Below are 20,473 nucleotides of genomic sequence, written 5' to 3'. Positions count from 1 at the left end.
CAAAATTGGATTACCAATATTTGTCCAGCCCCATTATAGGAGCTGTTACATACTCATTCTGAACCCAGAGCTTTACCTTTTCCATAGTAAAGGAAAAGGAGAGTGTACAGCATATTTTGAATAAAAGGCCTTTTTTCTTTTTTAGTGCTGTGCTTTGTAGAAAGAAAATGATAGTGAAAGCTGTTGTTTTTCTATTTATTTTTGTAATTTGGAAGTGGCAGGGTGTATGGCTGTCAAGGTAGACTTGTTTATATTAGACAGTTCTCTTTGGAAATCATGCATGTAACGATCAGTGAAACAAATAAAACATTGCACTGATTTATGGCAAGATAGGTAGTTGTATTATTGAAAAGAAAATGAGCAAAATTGCAGAATATGGGTTTTTTACCTTTTAACATTATAGAAGTCCTTGTAAAAATACAAGTGAATTGGAAAGCATAATTTCAGAATATAGTTAGTGTCATAGCTCATGAGCCACAAATAGAGCATCATATTTAGTACAGTCTCTCCTGTATCTTACACAGAGTTTTGAAAACTTGAGTGTGATGCTATTCATATATGTTGTGACATATATACACACAATTCAGAGTTTAGGATATTATCATTGATGTGTTGAGTATGCAGTCTGGCTGACTAATCAGTTGCACACTGCAGAGCAATCTTCTGAAGAAAATATCCTAGTTTGGCCCCATGTGTTTTGGTTTGTATTGCTGTGTTTCCCTCTTCTTGTGCAAACACAGGTTTTTTGACTTTGAGTGGTGCAACTTTCAGGTTTGTTAGAGTAATAGTTACAAGTTGTATCAATGCTCAGTGTCAAATTCTTTCCCTAGCCAGGAGCACATGGAAACAGAGAGTATTGAATGTTAAGAAAGACTGTCAAAATATCACAGTCTCTTAATGGAATATCACAAAATAGCATTTGCAAAGATGGGGCACTCACTGCAGTAAGGGGATGTGCACCATTCCTCATGTTGTACCCTTGAAATGCAGCTTCTGTGTAGACATTTTGTAATAGAAACATCCTCCTTCTCATAAATAAATAGCCATTGTAATATGAATTTATTTGGAGAGATGTGGATATAGTCAAAGGCATCCTGTGTTGTATAAGTACCATTAAAATTATGAGAGAGCAGGCTAAGCATTCATCAAGCAATTTTCCTCAATGAATGTTGTAGTACAAATTAATAAAATTTGTGTTACACAAGTTGTTGTCAAAAGGAAATGTGAAGTTGAATTTTTTAATCGATGGATTTATTAACATTTTAAAGTATGACTACTTACTGCATTTTTTTTTTATCTTCTTTATATTAAGTTATGTCATCTACTTCTAGGAAACTCCAATGTCATTTTGTTTGAAAAAAGTTAAATCATTAAAGTGCCTGAGAATAAGGAGTCATTTTTCTTCTTTAACTTCTAGTGCACTCAGCTGCCCATATTCAGAGATGAACTTGAACAAAGAAAGCCTCTTACCTGACCGGTTGAGTGGGGAGATGCCTGCAGCCAGTCCTATCTCCAGAAACAGAAAAGTGGAAACAAGTGAAAGATCCACCTCTCCTGTAATCAAGTAATTATTATTGAAGCGATGTCTGTGACTAACAGCAGTACTTGATTTCTGTGTTCTGCAATGCAATTTATAATTGTGCAATGACTGAATGGTTTCAGAAAGGCCTGCCTAGTTATCTACATTTTCATTTACAGGGAAGAAAAATGGTTTTTTCAGTGCTTATCTAAAAGGTCACAGAGCTGTCAAAGACTGATACTGAGACTGTCTGTGGTTTAACAAGAGTTCAGTTTCATCTTCAGTGTAACTATCTAGACGACTAAGTGGTTAATTGGAATTTAAAATTGAATGTTGACCAGTTGGTTTCACTTTAGAAAATTATGTCTCTGTGTTTCTTTTGTTTGCTGTAGTAGCCTTCTCGATGTGACTGTAAATTAATGTTGCTCTTTGAAGAACAGCCACTATTCTGTCATTACAGTGGGAGTGGGGAATCAAGTTACTGGGACTGAGTTTTGCAAGAATAATGCTGAAGTCTGTAGCTGAAGCTTTTAAGCAGGAGCACTGGGAAAAAACAAAGGAGTGCAATACCAAGATGATTATTGCAGATTATTGTTTTATCTCAGAAATTGTGGATACTGATTCCTGTGTTTATTTTGGGCTATAGGGAAAAATAGAGAATTTAAGAAGGACAGGAAAAGAAGAGAGGCTTTCCATTCTTTTCAAGGCTACATTAATGTAAATGTGAAATGTGAATGTTTGTAGTGAAGATTTCCAGTTCTTGCTGTAATGACCACATATTTTCAATAGATGGTATTTTAAATTGCCTTCTCAGAGACAGTTTCAGCTTCATGCTTTAAAACCCCAGGTATTCTGCTGTCAAAGAGTTCTGCCTGATTTGATTGTTCTTATAAATTTAAGGTTTTAGAAATCTGAAGTGACTTAATTGCTCGCTGGCAGGTAGCCCGCGTACCGTTACAGTGAATCCAGTAACATTTTGAGCAATGTCCTCAGTTGCAGGGACTGTGTCAAGTGCTACTTTTTACATTGTCCCAATTAAGAGGCTGCATACAACATTTTAAAGGCTGCACAGTGACATATCATGGGATAGAAAGGATATGAGGAAAATAATACCTCAAAGTGTTCTTATGTCACAAATATTTGAAGTGGATAGCTTATTATCAAAAATATTGTTAGACAAATTGTCTTCCTGTTGAATTGCCTAATCATTTTACCATTGATTGAATGGAGAAAGAGTTCTTTATTTTGATTTCTGAAAATCCCAGGTGTACAATCTTGTTAGTGCCAAGCAAAAAACTTCTCTGTATTTCTTAAGCAAAAAAAACCACCTTGGATGTCTTCAGTTGACTTTTTGTGCATAGAGAAGATAAATTAAACAACGGCTTAGCTTCCACTTTTAAACATTTTGTTAATTTGTTTTAAACAGTGACAGAAAATGCCCCAGCCCTGGTCACGTAGGTATGAAATCTTCACCTCACAATCGACCATCTGGGAAAACTGTACCAGAAACCACCAGGCTGGAAGATGCAGAAAGTAAATCTCCTTGCAAGAAGCCCCTGTTATGCAATGTGAAAGAAAAGAAGGCACTTGGGTAACTCTCAGTTCCTTTCAAAGTACTGGTTGGTTGGAGTCAGTTTAAAATGCAACTTACCAGGCAATGCAGCCCAGTGGTTTGTCTGTGGAGTTATTAGAAGCAGTGGGGAAAGAGATGGAAGCTCTTCAGATCTCTTTATCTTAGAAATAGAGGGGAAGGGAGTATCACAAGGTATATGAGGAATAAGAAACACATGTCAGAGTAGAGGAAAAATACAATACAGATCAATTACTGGAAACTGAGATACTTCTTCCTGGGTTTGTGTACAAATATGTTATTGTATATATACAAATATGTATAGATGTGGAAAAATTGAAAGTAATTCCATAACTTTCAGCATCTGGCATGCATTTTTGACAGAAAATGACATGAGATAGCTTTTTATACCATAAATATTATTCTCCAGTGCAAGTCTGGAAACTATCTTTGGAGCTAAAGTACACAATTCAGTGTTTTCATGGGGATATGTGAGGCAATAGGATTCCCTAAATTTTTAATTAATTACAGTATTGCTACATTATTTTATTGACTATTTTCAAACAGAAATAGATGACACCCTGGACTAAGAAGTGTTTGTTACATATTTACATGAGCTATGTTGTTTTGTGTTCATAATACATGAACTGTGTTAGCAATAATAGTGGCTTGAGAGACAGAGACTGGAGAGTTGGTACTACATGATAAATATCCCACAGTAAAGCTGATGATTGAAATGCAACTGTTTTTGTTAAGAATTGGACTTGGATAATACTTGTGGGTCCCTTCCAACTTAGGATATTCTGTGAATCAAATCCTCTGAAAATGCTGCAAGTTTGTTTTTTTTTTTAAACTTTCTTTCAAATTGGGTTAACTAGATGTGGCAGTGTTTTATTAGTTTTCTTCCTTTTTCCACTAGGCTGTTTAACTATTATTAGTTATTTCCTTTATTGCAAAAACCTACATTAAATAAAAAATAAAACTTCGTTTGTAACTTTTTGCATTTTTTAGGGTTTTTTTTTTAAATTATTCTTTCATGTTATTTCAATCAGGTTATATTGTTCAAGTTATTTTGGAAAAGATTTGGTAAGAGCATCAAGCAGTGTTGATATAATTTCCCTACTAATAATAAACAGCATTCACTAGTCATACTCTAGTGAATTTAAACAGCAAATAAAAAAAGATGGCTTCAAGTGTAATTTTGAAATAACCTGTGTTAAAAAATAGTTGTAATTCATCATTTTAACCATACTTACAGTAAATTCACATTTTTTTTAGAAATATACTTTGGCTTTACAGACTACCTGTTAAGATTAATTGAAGAAAAAATTTTTTGTCTTTTATCTTTTTTAGAGGATCTTACCTTTAGAAGACTTAAGCTAACCAATACATGTGCTATCTGTTCCCTGTGTTGAGTCATTTTCATTAAGAGAATAAGTCTTGTTCCAATTTTGAACAACCCAGAGACTCTGCAGTTTGTGTTTCAACTATTTGAATCCACTGATGACTGTCTGCATTTTATTGTCTAGCTTTCCTCATTTGTTATGTATCCAGCAAAGTCATAGAGGACTTTCAGTTGAATAATCTTCCTTTGAAAAAGGCATGAAAAATAACATTCGGTATATATGAACTGCTGTGGTTATAAAATATTGAGCATCTAGTTATTGCAATACTCAGTGGATCTTTTTAGATGTGTATTCAAAGTACACATGCATAATTGAAGACATAGATACACACACTTGTGTGCTCTTTAGTTGCTGAGCTCACAGCATGGATTTAATTATGTTTGACTTCAGTTCAATTGTGTATACCTTCATATTCAAAGGTAATCTTTTGTTTCACAGAAGTCCTTCATTGAGGAACCATCCACAAATGAACCCAAACATGAGTTTTACTTTGTTGTGTTAAATCTAAGTGGTACTCAGCTAATCTCTAGTTCCACTTACTCCTTTTTTTTTTTAGGCTCTTTATGCATCAAACAATTATACTAGAAAATTTTGGTTTGCAAAAATATAATTATGTACATAAATAGTGCAGTGTGTCCCTCTGGAATGTTCCTGAAATTAAAAGTCGTGATAAAAATTACATGCCTATAGCATATTCAATTTTAATTTGAAAGTATCTTCAGAATAGCAGAAGAACTTCACTGTAATAAGGATTCCACTCTGGAAATCTCTACAGTGAAGGAAGGTGAACACTCAGGCTTGGGAATCAAATGATACTAGCTCTTAAAAGAAAATTCAGTTTGTCTTCCAGCATCTTCCCCAAAACCTTCAATTTGTGATACTGTCATATTTAACTAATGAGGTAAAATTTCTGGAGGTATATTTCTATGAAAATTGCCGTCAAGAAAATAGGGAGGTACTTGTTTCCTCACAGGTTTTGGTGATCTCTCCCCCTTATGTTGAATTACAGCTGTCATTCCCTTTGCCTTTGGAATTAATTGCACTAGTTTGTAGCATGTTACTTTAGAAATTTTCTGTGTTTGTGGAGTTGGGAAAATAAGTTTTAAGTAAATAAATCTTTCTAAGGAAGAAAGTCCTTTGTGGCACATGAAGTGCCTGCTGTACACATTCCACTGGTATTGCTTGTCATACCATTATTATTTGTGTCCTGTCATACTAAAAAGGCTGGATTTTCTGATCTGCTTTGTTCATTTTGCACCATTAGTAGTGTGATAATTATATTTCTGTTGAAGTCAGTGAACTTGAATCTTAAATCAAGCTCCTACTTGATATAGTCACGGATGTTTTCTTGTATATAATATATAAACGTTATTTGTTAGTATAAATGTAAGCAGTGGAATTAAACAGACCTGTTTCTTCTGCGGATTTGTCTTCTGAGGGTTAGCTAATCTTGGTGTGTAACAAGGTGTTAGGTGTAGATTGGCTTTTTATCTGTGATTGTGACATTTGTTAAGGGGTTCTTGTTGACTCTCCTGGGGATTTCTTGTAGTCTTGACTCTAAGAATCATTCTGTCTGCTGCATATTTTTGGAATATGCTCATTATATACTTGGCATCTCTGAGTGCTCTGTATCTGTGATGGTTTAGTAAGAATTGGCCAAAGTGTTCTGAAATTCTTAAAAGCAGGAGTAAGTAGACACATAATGTCAGCAAATTCATATCACTTCACACCTGTAAGAAACCAGGCTGGAAATTCCTTCTGAAGGCAGAGTTTGAAAAGGAACTTCCCAGGGGCTCACTTTAAGATGGAAATGTGCACACCCCCACTTACCCCCACCTTTATAAGATAATAAGAAATTCACTTATTAAGAAATTCTCTTAATATGAGAATAAGAAATTCTCTTATTTCCACATCTCTTGCCCAGTTTTTCTCAATAGGGGGAAGACATTCCCTCTTTGCAAATGTTTGGGCCAGCAAAGCTAAGGGAGCAGCTGGATCAGAAGTAATGCAAAAGCAGATACAAAAGAATACAGATATTTTCGATGGGATCATTAACAGCTGCATTAACAGCTGGGTGTCAGGAACTGTACTGACAATGAATTGATGTCAGGTAGAGATGAATGTTGGGCAGAGAAAAAGGAGTAGGTGTTATTTCAGACAGTTCCTGAAAATGGCATGCATAACCAGTAAGGCTTTGTAGGACAGGCAGCTATAGATGTGGGTTTCACTCTTCTCATCTTCTGCTGTGGACACATCCACTGCCTTCATTTGCATAGTTTTCAGTTTCAGTTATGAAGTCAAGTGTGCTGGTATGGTTTACATAATCTTGGTTTACACTGTTCCTGAGCCTTCTTTGCAAAATTCATGTCAGTAATCATGCCATTCTGTAAGTCAGAAAAGTGATCCTCTTTGTTTCTTTATTTTATAATGATACGACATCCTTTGTGTGGGAATCCTGGTGTATTAATAGCATTGCTAGCAAGAGATGTCATCATGCATAGTGATTTTTATGATGTATTAATAAAAATTGAACATCTTATTTTCCTCAGTGGAGTACTACAAACAAAGGACACCATAAAGAACAAAGAGTGTGAAGATGAGGAGACAGAAAATAAACCGCTCATTTCAAATGAAATTAAAGGTAAATTGGCAGTACTTCATTTGTTTCAAATTGAAATCTGCAGAGGTGAAGAAATGTGATGTCCCTTGAATTTCTCATTAAACTGAATTACAACTTGTTTTCCACATTCACTGTTTGTGTCCAAAAATTTCTTGACAGCACTGTTTCTTTATCTTGTAATGATCAGAGGCTTTGCCAAGAACTTTATCACAGTTGTAAACATGAGTGCAAAATGAATAGTGATATAAAAAATCTCATTTTAATGATGTTTTTCCACTGACTTTTAAAAATAGGTCATTAAACCAATCCAAGTGGTAAAGGTATAACATTTGCTTATTGCCTCGAAAGTGTTTTGAAAGTTAAAGCATTTACACATTATAGACATGATGCAAAATTAAGGTGACTTACTTAACCCAGCCTCAGTCTTGTTGAGGGTGATGGCCAGACTGTGGCTCTTCATTGGCGAGACTGGGAAGTTCTTATATGGTCTCCAGAGGTTTCTTCCAGCATGGAGTTTTCTTCTGTTCAGTGATTCTGTGTATGTACTGCTGTATCAAAACTCTTGGCTGTCACAGATCCAGTTGGACAGATTCAAGCAACTGTTCATTATTAATTTTTATCCTCATTGTTTAGAAAGAATACAGCACAAATCCAGAACAAAGCAGTCTTATATTTGATAATTATTTTACATGTGTGAAACTTAGTATGTCAGGATTGTTATGACTCTGACTCAGTGCATTGTTTCAGTGCAGCTGACACGAAGGTCAATGCAAGTTAAGTGTCTTAATTTCCTAATCTTAGTTCTTTGTATTTTTTGATTATTTTCTTTGGCAATTTTTTGTGCATCAGCAGTTTTTAAGGCTTTAATCAAACTTCGTAGGACTTGAGTAACTATGTTTCTTTAAGATCTACATGTCTTACTTTTTAATTCTAAGAAAACTGGCCTGATTTTGTGAAGCATTTTGAGTTTGACGGAATTGACTGTTTGGATAAAGTTTCACCAACAAGCTCTGCTTACGAGGTTCTTGCATAGCCAGATTTAGGAAAACAGAACATTTTCTTACATTATCATCTAGAAAAGTTGTCCTTGTTATACACGTAATGTTGCGTTATTATGTGTTTGAGTAGGATGGCACATTTAGGCTGTAAGACAAAAATGGATCATTAAGTTCTTGCTATCAGAGTCATGGAAATCTCAAGATAAAATAATTGCAAATTTGTGAATTGTGTCTGTTGGTAACTGTGCTTGTTGCCCTGTTTTTTTGGCATGTCACTTACCTTGTTGTTCTTCAGCCTGCTCTTGCAATACTCACTTGGGCAGTTCTCTACTGATAACTTTATAAAATGTGTACTGCTATCTTCTCTCTCTTTGGAGAAAGATTATTTGGAGCTAAAGAGCTCCGCTGAAATCACAGCCCCTTCATATGAACTTTCTTGTGGACATAAATCTTGTGCTTAAAAATGGTTTTTAACATGCTAAGAGCTAGAACCATGCAGGAGGGAGTGAGCAGTGTTAATGGTCTCTCATTAATACTGGAAAGTATTTGCCATTTGGCTTCTTTGAAGAGTAAGTTTATATTTTGTTCTGTGGTAACTTGCTAAGAAGATAGAAATGAACTATCATAGAGAAGGATAACAAAGTAGCATAAAGTATGAAGAAGAATGTAAAGGCAGGTGGGCTGATGCTGAAGCAAAATGTCAGCAGAGAACACGGGTTAGTTTTAGAAGTGTGAACTTTGTGCATCTGACTGCTGTCTTGTGGAGCTGGCAAAATTGGAATATATCTCATATTTTGTCTGGCCCAGAAAGACAGATTCCCCCTCTATGGGAAGCAGGGCTTGCAGAGTGAGAAATATCCCAGAGAATGAGGGTAGGGAAAACTTTTAACTGTCTGGTATTAGAGACATAGATTGTAGCCAAACTGGTGTGTTCTGGACTTTCTGGTACAAGGTTACCCACACTAAACCTAAGTTTCCTTTTGATGATGTTCTAATTATGTCTGCCACAGGGCTAGGGACTTTTGTTTTTAATTTTCTCCATCTAGTTGGGTAAATTGGCGCTTTCCATGCTCCATTTGTGTGCTCTTTGTCTTACCTGTGAGGCAGATACTATATAGACTGAGAATGCTGCTCACTATGCCTGTACCTATGTGCTGTTGTGTGTACATATGTTTAAACATGCAAATACAGAGTGTGATTTGTGCAGTATTTTCTTCACACAGTATTATAGTCAGCTATTTATGTGGCAGTGTTACTATATTGCATGTTTTGTGGATGAAAGGAAAAAAATAGCTGAATACTTATATTTTCAACTCTTGAGAGACCTTTTCTAGGAGGAAAAGATCAGAGGATGAGAATGGGGAGGGGATTCAAGGGAACAATTAGAAAGATACTGTTCAGTAAAATATGCTTTACATTCAGCACAGTTGCTGCCTGACAAGACACATTCCTTTCTCACTGAGATTTTTATTAGTATTAGAGGCTCTAAGGAGCATTTGTAAAACAACACTGAAGTGTAAACAAATATTTAGGGAACTCTCTTCGAAGACTGAGAGTATAATGGTAGTAAAACATTAACGAGTCTATTTTAAAAAAAATAATGAGTGGGCTGACAGTGCTGACTAAATGGCTTAAGAGTCAACTTCTGAATAATAGGCATTAATATGAAATGAGGATAAATCTTGAAAGTAACAAAAAATTAGGCTAGAGGAGCAGAACAACACAAGCAAATGTAATAACATCCTACGATAGGCATATTATAGACCAGCCCCACTGTGCTGGCAAAAATCTATAATGGGAATTTGTGCTCTAGTTGTTGGGCATAAATATGTGAAAACTATAACAGTAAGGATTGGGAGAACTTGTGGTTAGTAGCAGCTTCTCAAAAATGGAAGTAGAATGGAACTGCAACAGAAATGAGCAGTCCAAACAAAAACAGCATATGGATTTGTAACTGCAGGAACCATGTTATTAAGGAATATTAGGCATTAAGAGCATGCTTTGTTGGCAGGTCCTTCAGAAGTGAATTTCAGAGGTTTTCCACAATTTTAGTTGGCAACTGGGAAGCACTCTGGCCTGAGTTCATATAGCAGGCATGTGCTTTTGCACTTCTAATGGATGTAAATGAACAGGGATGTCATATGCAGTTCAACATCATTCAAGGCGCAACTCTTCACTCTTTCCTGCTGCATGTGTCTGCAACTGCTGCTTTTCTCCAGAAAACGGCAGCATGTGGCTGAAGACACCCTCCCACCAGTACATTACCTTTGGGGGCAGTGCGATGGGAGATCATTCCTTCTGTTATGGATGAGTGTGATAAAAAGCAGCACGGAGGAGTTTAGTGTTATTTTCCAAACAAAACATTCAGTTAAAGTGGAAGCAGAGAATTTGCAGACATTGGCGTTTTTTCCTCAGAAGAACTGAAAAACACTTTGTTGTGGATGAGCCATAAATGTTGTGTGGGCTGGAACTGTATAACTGATTCACTTGGAATTTTGTAGCAGTGCAGTGCTGCTTTCGATTTTCTAACAGCTCGACTCCAAAATTAAGTTAATTCTGGTGTTGCTGTACAACTATTAAACGTGTGTGTGATTTATTGTACCAAAATATTTAAAATTGTTTGACCTATAGTGTGTTATGCTAACAGCTCCGATGGCATCGAATTGTGTTGTGTTGGAAGAGACTTCTTCCATGTAAGAGCAGTTGTATTTATAGAGAGCCAATATAATGATAGTCATACCAGTGGAAGAACACTCATGGCACTCTAATTCTGGTGTAAGCAAAACTGTACAGCTTGTGTAGGGAGGTCCATATGTAGGAATAGAAATGAATGTGCTTTTATTGTGACTGATCTCATCACTGACAGAGGGATTTAATTCTTGTTTCTTGCTTCCTGTTGCTGAAGATGTTGAAGAACCCAACACGCAGAGACTTCTCTCTCAACCAGTTATCGTGTCTTCCAAGCTGCAAATCCCTGGCCTACCCTTGCGCTGGGAACAGCAGAGCAAGCTCCTTCCAAGTGTAGCTGGGATCCCAGCCAGTAAAGTTTCTAAGTGGAGTACAGATGAGGTAGGTTCCCTCTTTATCTTCTGTCTTACTACCACTCCTTGAAAGTTGATTCAGAGCTTTAGACTATCCCCATTGATTAATACATGAGTACTCAGAGGATTAGACTCAGCCAGACCTAATGTAACTGATCCCCAAAATGCCCATTCTGCTGCCATGCAGCCCCAGAAGCAGAAATATTAACGCATACATGTATTGATAGAGATAAATATGCATATATATGTATATATATATATATATACATACACATATGTATATATATATATATATATATATAAAAACATACTCACTGGTGTAAGGGTATGCTAAGTGTAAGAGTAGTGTTTAATGTACAGCCCAGCATATCAGGCGCCCATGGTCTCCACTCCCAACATCTAATCCTCACACAAACGTTCTGGAGGAATGGTGTAGGGGTCTGCATGAACCAAGAAGCTCTTCCTGGTGCATAGTTCGGATGTGGCACACTGCTTTGGAGAGTGCAGAGAGGAACGCTGTGGATATGGTCAGGCCATAACACCTGATTTTAAGATTAGAGCCCTGTCTCCATTCAGGTATGTGACAATGCTTGGACTGACAAAGTCTTGTCATTGCTTTACTTTCACAAGTACCTGTGACTATTCTCTGCACCTGAGGCACTGAGATCTCATTTAATCAGAGAAAAAAAGAAGCATGACTCCATACACTTAGAGAAGAAGGTAGAACACCTAATACGAGACTGTAAAAGCAATAGCTAAAAGACTTTAATGAATGTCAACCTTAAAGACTATTTTGAGAAAACCTAAGTCTTACTAAATCTTTTGTTGTATACTTTGGTGGCAGGTCTCTGAATTTATACGAAGTTTACCAGGATGTGAAGAACATGGCAAGGTGTTTAAAGATGAGGTGGGTGAATTTTACTTCAAAAAGACAGAGACAAAACAGCTTGGTAGAAATACATATAAATTAGTAGGATGAAGTGTATGGAATCATAGAATCGTCAGAGTTGGAAGAGATCTTTAAGATATTAGGTCTAACCCTCCAAACCAGCACTATCCCCGTAGCCCCAAAACCTTATCAACCAGCACCAGATCCACATGCCTCTTAAACACTTCCAGGAAAGGTGACTCTACCACCTTCCTGGGCAACCTATTTCAATGCCACATTGTTTAAAGTCAGTTGCAAATGTATGGAAGATTAGGTTGGTTTTCAGGCCATGAAGTAGGAAGAAATCAAAGAGAAAACTAGTCAGTGTCAACCAGCTGCTTTTACAACTTTGTTCCTGCCAATTGAAATTACTTACCAACTTCGTTATTTACTACTGTTCTTTCTTGATCTGGTTGGATGAAATTTATAAACAAGTATGTTATTTTAGTTCTGTAGGATGTTAGTAAGTAAAATAAAGCAGAACAGTGGTTCAAGATAACCACCTCTTAAAACTCTGCGTCTTGTCTGATCACACTTGGCTATTGATGCTCTTCCTCCTCATATAACCAGTTTATGAAGGTGATTTGAGTGAGCAGGAAGTGAGAAGATCTGAAGGTTCTGATGAGGTTCAAAGGAGTATGTGCTCACTTTGTGAGCATGCCAGGCATGCATTTGTCATCTGAGAAGATTGTTGTTCCAAAGTTGTCATTAAGAATGGATAGGGCTTTTAGGTACATTAGGCCTTTATAAACTAGGTTGGTTTTTTTTCTGCTCAGCGGTTTGTTATTCCTGTTAATGCTTAGTTTCAAGAAGGCAGTTTGATCACAGATGCCAGAGTGAATAGTTCCGGTGCTTATCCCAGTCAGTCGACCTGAATGGGCAGAGTCAGCCAGCCTTTCAAGTGAAGAATAATTGTGGTACTTAGACCTGAGAAGGCACCTCCTGAGGGAAAATGCATACAGATGGCCCTGCTAATCTCCTGCAACAGAAGCTTTCAGGCTGTGCTATAGATTGTAATGACTATTACAGCTGCATATCAAAGGACTGGAAGGCTGCATCTCTGGGCATTTTGCACTTGCTCAGATGTTGGACATTTAACTATTCAAACCTAGATCGCCCCCTATGTCACTTGGGGTGTCTCATCAATGAATTTAGAAATAAAAGTTAGCATATTGCTGATCAAGTCAGGAAAATGTTGGCCCCGTTGAAGCTCCTGGAAGTAAGGACCCTGGGGCTCTTCGAGTTGGGATTTAGCACTCCTGCTGAGAGAAGGATTTGCTTACAGGAGAATGTTCATTTGTAATGTTTTGTAATATAGCAACACTACAAAGCTGGCAGAAAAAAATTCCAGGTTTTGAAAAATTCTGTTGTGTTTGTGTTAAAAAGGCAGTTTTATTAGCCTGGCCCCTGTTTTCATCTGGGATCAAAATAATTCCAATTTGCTGTTTAGTGAGTAGAAAGTGGTGGCCTGAAGGGGATTCCAGTTCTGTAGCTGGGAGTGAAATCCAGAAGTTTTCCTTATGGATGCTTGCATAAAAGGAATAGCTAAGATGTTTAACAGCATTGCTGTGCTTCAGTATAGTTGAATTACACTTAATTTACCCACTTTACTTTTCAATAGGTTTTATATTGTCAGTATGAAAATAAAAACTGTTTAGCTAAAAATTGGCCAGAAGCTTGTTTTCAAGCAGATCGTCCTGTTCTCTTGGACTAGCTGATCTGTCTAAAGGTTGAAATCAAAGCTCTCCTGAAAGCATTTGAAAGTGCTTGTATTCAGCCAGCCCTTAACTTTGTCTGAAATTGCTGGGACTTTTCTTTTCATGTTTTCTGAAACGTTTATACTGCTGCACTGTCAGACCTATTAATAGCTTTTTGTGTTTTTCTTTTAAAGCAAATTGATGGAGAAGCATTTCTGCTAATGACCCAATCAGACATAGTCAAAATAATGAGCATTAAGCTGGGACCAGCCCTAAAAATCTTTAATTCCATTCTGATGTTCAAAGCTGCAGAGAAAAACTCACACAATGAACTTTGAAGATAATGGAAAATGTGCACGAACCAGCTTTCTCCACTGGAGCTCATGTATTATTCAAAGCACAAAGACTCACTAGAAGTATTGAGTAAGGACTCTCAGAAAGGAAGAAATGTAAGTTCAGCACTGGTGGACTATTTATATTCTCCTAGAGCCAGTACACATCTGAATCCTTCTGGGAAGTGTTCAAGCTTTTGAGAAGGTACTGTGGAACAACCGAGTCAGCTGGTCTTATTTACCAAACTAATGGCGCTAATTCTCCATGGATGGTTAGGATCCCTAACTCTCTCTGGACATCAAGAAAACCTTCATTGATTATTTATGCTGTATTATATAAGGGAACGTTAATATTTTCTAAGGATTCTTGAATTGTACTTCATGTACCCATTTTACTTTTCAGAAGCTTTTACTTCATTTTATCAAAATAAAAACTGATCAGCCAAAAATTAGGCTACAGGTAGCCAGATGAGACTGTTATGGCTAATGTGTATTTGTGCCATAGTTTAAAAATGAAACACTTAATGTTACATATGTGACACATTATGCTACAGCATATGACTTTACAGATAATAAAACTGTCTGTTTGCTTGTAACAAAACAAACCTTGTTGGGGTTGAAAATAATGCTTTCTTGATAACTGAATGTTTTTACTTTTGCACGATTACAGAAATGTTACGTGAGTTTTGCCACCAGCATCTTTAATGTATTTTATCAAAATACCAGTATAGAGAAGGCTGCAACTGAAAAATAAAGTTTGACTTCATAGAAGACTTTTTGTTTATGCTGCACAATAGAGTCCCAGCCATTTACATGGGAGCCTGCTACAGTCCTGCAGAACATGGAGGAAAATAGGAGTATTTTGAGGCAAGGAGATTAGCAGAAAAGAAACTACATTCAATCGTGTCTGCACTTCCCTGTCTTCAGGCTAGTTACCACAACAATGGAGAAAAACTGTGCTCAAGCTAGGACTGCTACCCTGGTTTCATATTCCACAGAGGTTTGCTTTCACAGTGGTGGAAGAATTATTTCACCCACCACTTTCTAGCTGAAAACTCTGATTTGTAAATGAATAAGGCATAGGGGGAAAGGCAAAGCACGAGGAGAAGGATACTTAAATGCTTGTGGTGCACCAGCACATCCTACGTGTAAAATACATGCAATTCACTAGGTCATTAGCAGGCTGCAGACATCACCAGCAGTTACTGAGGTGAGGCAACCTCCCTTCTTGGAGGATTATTGTAATGATTTGTCAGTGAAAGTCGTTGCACTTGGTATATGTACGTAAGATGTAAACCAGATGCACTTTATATGGAAGAAAGCCTAGCTACCTGTATACTGAGGACTGCTCCAGAATGCTACTTGTGCAACAAGAGAGAGAAGAGCTGGATCAGGTTTTTTGGCAGCCCTGTGTTTAGTGCTGCAGTGGGCAGTTGCTCAGCTGTAGAGCTGAGAACAAACAGAGCATTTCCGTTGCACAGATCTGGGAGAATTTTACATCTTCCCACAGATTTTGCTAGGCTTTTCTTTGGCTGGAGTTCTTAAGTTTTCACTCTGTGTGTCCCTTCCAGATCGTGTAGGTGACTGGTGCCTGCCATAATATGAAGTGAAACAGGGTCAGTATGAAGTAAGTTGCATTGCTCTGTTAATTTCCTTCCATAGCATTGCATAAATAATATTTTTACATTTTGTTCAATATTTGTACATTCAAATTGCACTCTTATTGTACTACAATACAAATAAAACCTTAACTGGAGCCTCTGTTACCTTTTTGTGTGCCCAGGATTCTCAGATGAACCCAGCTGCTCCTGATGGGTGTGGTGTGGAGTAATTCCTCACTGTAGCTCAGTGGGGCCAGGAGTTTCAAAAGAGCAACTTGGCTACTGCTGCGTGCCCTCTCCCTGAACACTTTCTCCCAAGGCTCCCCTTGCCATTAGTCAGAATCCCATTTATAGCTCTGGACTTTGTCACTGGCAGCAGCTGAAGTTGCACATGCAGATCAGTAAAATGCCAAATTCTTCTGTTTTCTTTCATTCACTCCTTCCATGCAGTTTATTTTCCTTTACCCTCTGTGTCTGTCCTGTGTGCCACGTCTGTAGCCTGCAGTGATAACCAACGAAGAGATTTGCAGCTCAACAGAGATTACTTGGGGATGTTAGCATCTCCCTGAATTTTTATATACAACTACTTACAAAGTACTGTGTTTTAAGAAATGGATTTGAATTAATACTGTTTACAAGATGTAGAATAAACCTCACTTGAGCCCAATTTTTTATTCATGCAGCTATCACATACAATAAGGAGGACATACATAATCCTTACTTTTGTATTCCATGTGATGAAGTAGCTAAGTGTTGCTCTGTTACAAAAACTACAGACAAAACTACCCAACAAATTCACTTGGAAACGAAAACCATGCATCAGACCTACTGAATCTTTGAAATGGCAGTTGGCATTGGTTTTTGTGTTGTATAGGTGGTAGCCCAGCCCTTGCACTGATAAAGGTTGTACTCTGCATTCCATGGGAGCTATGTGAAAAATCCTAAGCCTACAGCAAGAGAGTTTGGCCATTAAATGCAGCCATCTCCTCTCATCCTGAAGGATCTCCCACTGTAATCACTGCCTTGGAGTCACCCCTTGCACAGCCATGTTTTACCAAAGTTTCTGTGATCTTCCAGACTGTGTTTTGAGTGTTTAAAGAATCATTGTGACCACAAGTGCTGCTTTGCCTACACTGACATTTTTTGAGCTGGTGGGAGATTGGTCTGTAATAGAATGCAGTGTTTTAATAAAAAGCCATTTTTTATTTCTAATTAATGCAATGGGTCTTGTCTGCTGGCTGCTGTTCCTGTCTATCACCAGGCACTTGTCCAAAGCTGTGCACTGCCAGGCAGTGTCCCCTGGGATTTTCAGACATGCAAGAACTAAGAGGAGAGTGTCGGGTAAAGAGAAGGCTGTGGAAGAAGAGAGGAGAGGGCCTCCACTCTGTGTGGGCAGACAGAGTCACCACATGGAGAAAGCTGATTTGTTCCAGGGACCAATTTTGGAAAGAAAATTAGGTGTTCTCTCTGCAGCACCAAAGCTGTGGTTACCACTGCACATGGCAGCACCCCAGATAAGTCATTCTTGCTACTTTGAGAGCTCATCTTAGAATCCCTATTTTTTAAATTCAGGATTAATGTTCAAACAAAACAAAATGTTTCATGCAAGAAGAAAACAATGTAAAGTCATCATCCTGCAAATTAAAAAACAGGCCCACCATTTTAAACCACAAAAATTATTATATTAGGCTCTCAGCAATCCTAATATTATGAAGCAATGGTAACAAGTACATGTTTAATTTGTGCTATTTCAAAACATTAACTGTATTACCATCTAAAGAAGCTAAGTGTTCATATTGATTCACATTTTTTTTTAATTCTCAGTCAAAATATCTGAATTTGTCAAATGCTCCATATAGAAAAATAATGCATAGCACATGAAGTAACCTAGAAAATTTTATTATGTCTAGACTGCTCTAAAATCTACATTTAAAATAATGAAACTATTTGAGTTTTAATTTTTTTTTTAAGTAGCCAGTACAATAAAAAAAAAGGATATTACTAAACATAACTTTTAAATATACATACAATTTCACTAGAAAGAATGGCACAAAGGGATTTATTTTAACAAAATATCAAATGCTCCTGAGTGGAGTGCTGGGTGCACCATCAGATACTGGATGCTTGGGTGCCTCCAGCCCTGTCTTTACTGGGATGGGCAGGGATGCTGGGTTCCTCACCTCAAAGACCAGGGACTCCAGGAAGTTCAGTGTCCTGTGGATTCTCTTTGGGCATGGGATATTGAACACATGAAATGCGGCCACCAGCGCTGCCAGAGCCATGGTGCAGTCATCGAGCTGGGCTAACTCTTCCCTTTCTACGTACAGGGCAAACGCGCATGAATTCATGTTGAAGGGATTTTTCACTTCCAACACTGGTGTCACTGCCTTTACCTAAATTTCAAAAAAGGGTATTTCAAATGATGCCACAGCATTGCTTCAATGAACAGCTCAGAGAATTAAGTAAGCCTGATAACACTGCTTTGAAATTAGGCAGTATTTCCGTGAGTACTTCTACTCAAAAGACATATGTCATCTCTTACCAGGAACTAAGCTGAGCCACCAAAAGGCCAGCTGATGTGCCTATGCAGGTGATAAAAGGAAGAGAGAGCAAGGCTGCTGGTGCTCTGTCTCCTACCTCCTCGTTCACTGCAGCAAACAGACTGGAATCATCTCCAAAGACCTCTGGCAGGAGTAAACATGCAGCAGTCATTTTCATATCTGTCAAAGGCAAGGATTTCTACTAAATTACAAATGAAAACTTTCTGGCACTGCAGTATCCTCCTGGAAAAACAGATTGCTGTCTATGTAATAGTTTTAACAGCTCAGTAGTGGAGCTGTTGTTCAGTCCACTTTGAAGGGTAATTTGTACCACAGTCAATATTTAGGCACATCGGCTGTTAACGGACATTAGTGTCCAAATCATTCATGGAACTCTGCTACTCAATATTATGATTCAATTTCCCTCACAATAGGTTAAGTTGGCCTTTGGGTTGCTTTGAGTTTGTGAGCTGAGTAGTCTTCCTGCCCCCACTGGCCTTCCCCAAACTCCTCTGTCCCCAGTAAACTGGATGTCTGGGGAGTCGTGCTGCCACAGGACTCTGCTTTGAAGGCTGCAGTACAAGCTGGTGCCGCAGAACCTCCTGGCACCTGTACCTGCTATCCCTCTGGTTCAGCTGTTACTGACTATAATAACTATTTTGCAGGTCAGGCTTCTAGTGTCACGTACTTCACTGAACTTAACTTGCCATGCTTTTATTATCTAGGTGCCAGGTCAAGTTGTTTGTGAGAGAAAAACAGAAAAGTAAATGCCTTGGGACTTTACTAAGGTATAGGTGAAAATCTCTGTGGACACACTGCATAAGAAAAGGGTACTTACTATATCCATAGTTTTCCTTGGCCAAAGCTATGAATAAAAGTCCATAAAGGCTTTCTGTATTAGACTATTCCTTTAGCATTTTAATCTATCACGAGTACTTGTGTTTTTAATCTAAGTGAAGGAAACCCCCAGTATTTTAACTTACACTGCTTTCTTCTGTCAAAGATGACCTGGCAATAAATGGAGTGAAACTGCTGTAGGACACAAATGTGTTCATATCATGTGACCTTGGACTCACATCCTGGCATTATGCCTGTTTGATAGAGAGTGAGTCTCAGGAGCACTTCTCAGAGAGCTAAGCTTGGGCATAGGCAGCGTCGGCTGGGGAAGAACAGCAATTCTGAGTGACTGCTTGGTTGGTAGGTTTTGTCCCTGCAGCACCACATTCCCCAGACTTCTCAGACTGGAAGAAGCTGAGTGTCAGCAGGTGTTTGCTCCCCCACAGCCAGGGAGCCAAACACGTCGAGGTACATGGACCTCACCAGAGGTACCAGTTTGTGCCCTTTTTCCTGCAGTGTGTCTCTGCAGAGATGAGGTGGCTGAAATAGGTAGTGGGAACTACAGCTTTAATTTTACTGGGATAAAGATTTTAACCATAGAAGCTTGCTTCCTAAAGGAAATCGTGTCTTTTTTTAATGGGGCTATTTCTAAAGCAGAAAATTAGTTTTACATGGGTATTTTTAGAAGCACTCATATATCTGGAAATATGTACTTCTGCTCATCTAGCAATACTTATTTTAAGGTAATTACTTACTTTATCAAACCTGCAGTCTTTTATTCAGTGGAAAAAAGAACTTTCAATACTTGACTGACTTAATTTTCCCACTAATTTAGTAGCTTTTATTCTCAATGCTTCACAATCATTATATATTTTCAAAGAAACTATAACATTTTTGAAATATTTTTGCAGTACAATTGAAACTAGTTACATAAGTAAGAATAATTAGCTACAACAAAACTCTGATATTCAGAGCATAGGAGATTTGTACTGACATTTCAGAACGTCTTCCTCTGTGTGCTGCTTCAGATTTTCTTGCAGCATAATGTTAATTGGATTATTCCTCACCACATACAAGGACAATATGTTTTCTGAATAAATCTCCAAAATCTCGACTGTTTTCTTATAAATGTCCATGTGTGTGAGAAGCTGGAACTCCCTAAAAAGCTGAAAGAAAAACAAATATTTGATATTGCAAACCTCAACACCAAAACTGTAAACAATGCATGCACTTTGAAGACAGGATAAAACTAGCTCAGTTAAATAAGATTATAAACTCAAGAGGCTGATTTAATTTCTTTTCAAAGCAGGGAAAAAATACATCAAGTAACACCAAAATACTTGAAATAGTCCACTGGTGGTGTGGGTGGCACCTTTAAGACAGA

The 20,473-nt window shown here is 37.7% G+C and overlaps 2 protein-coding genes across 4 annotated transcripts in view; one reads left to right on the top strand and one right to left on the bottom strand.

The window, feature by feature from the left end:
* Positions 1-16,858, top strand: part of L3MBTL3 (L3MBTL histone methyl-lysine binding protein 3) — a 75,501-nt gene extending 58,643 nt beyond the window's left edge. For all 3 annotated transcript variants that reach the window (XM_082300102.1, XM_082300104.1, XM_082300103.1), the window contains exons 17-22: positions 1,418-1,564; positions 2,946-3,110; positions 7,045-7,136; positions 11,019-11,182; positions 11,999-12,061; positions 13,974-16,858. In XM_082300102.1, coding sequence (XP_082156228.1) covers positions 1,418-1,564; positions 2,946-3,110; positions 7,045-7,136; positions 11,019-11,182; positions 11,999-12,061; positions 13,974-14,117 — 775 coding nt within the window. In that variant the 3' untranslated portion in view covers positions 14,118-16,858. The remainder of the gene's footprint in view (positions 1-1,417; positions 1,565-2,945; positions 3,111-7,044; positions 7,137-11,018; positions 11,183-11,998; positions 12,062-13,973) is intronic.
* A 963-nt stretch (positions 16,859-17,821) lies between these two features.
* The window catches only part of SAMD3 (sterile alpha motif domain containing 3), a gene marked incomplete at both ends in the record, with an annotated part of 35,902 nt that continues 33,250 nt past the window's right edge, over positions 17,822-20,473 (bottom strand). The window contains 4 exon segments of the mRNA XM_082302781.1: positions 17,822-17,850; positions 17,853-18,105; positions 18,350-18,432; positions 20,084-20,255. Of these exon segments, the coding sequence (XP_082158907.1) occupies positions 17,822-17,850; positions 17,853-18,105; positions 18,350-18,432; positions 20,084-20,255 (537 nt within the window).

The sequence above is a fragment of the Coloeus monedula genome (genome assembly GCF_965178545.1).
Source record: "Coloeus monedula genome assembly, chromosome: 2".
In the NCBI taxonomy this organism is placed as follows: Eukaryota; Metazoa; Chordata; class Aves; order Passeriformes; family Corvidae; genus Coloeus; species Coloeus monedula.
The sequence above is the reverse complement of the archived record's forward strand: the minus strand, read 5'-3'. Positions and strand labels throughout refer to the sequence as shown.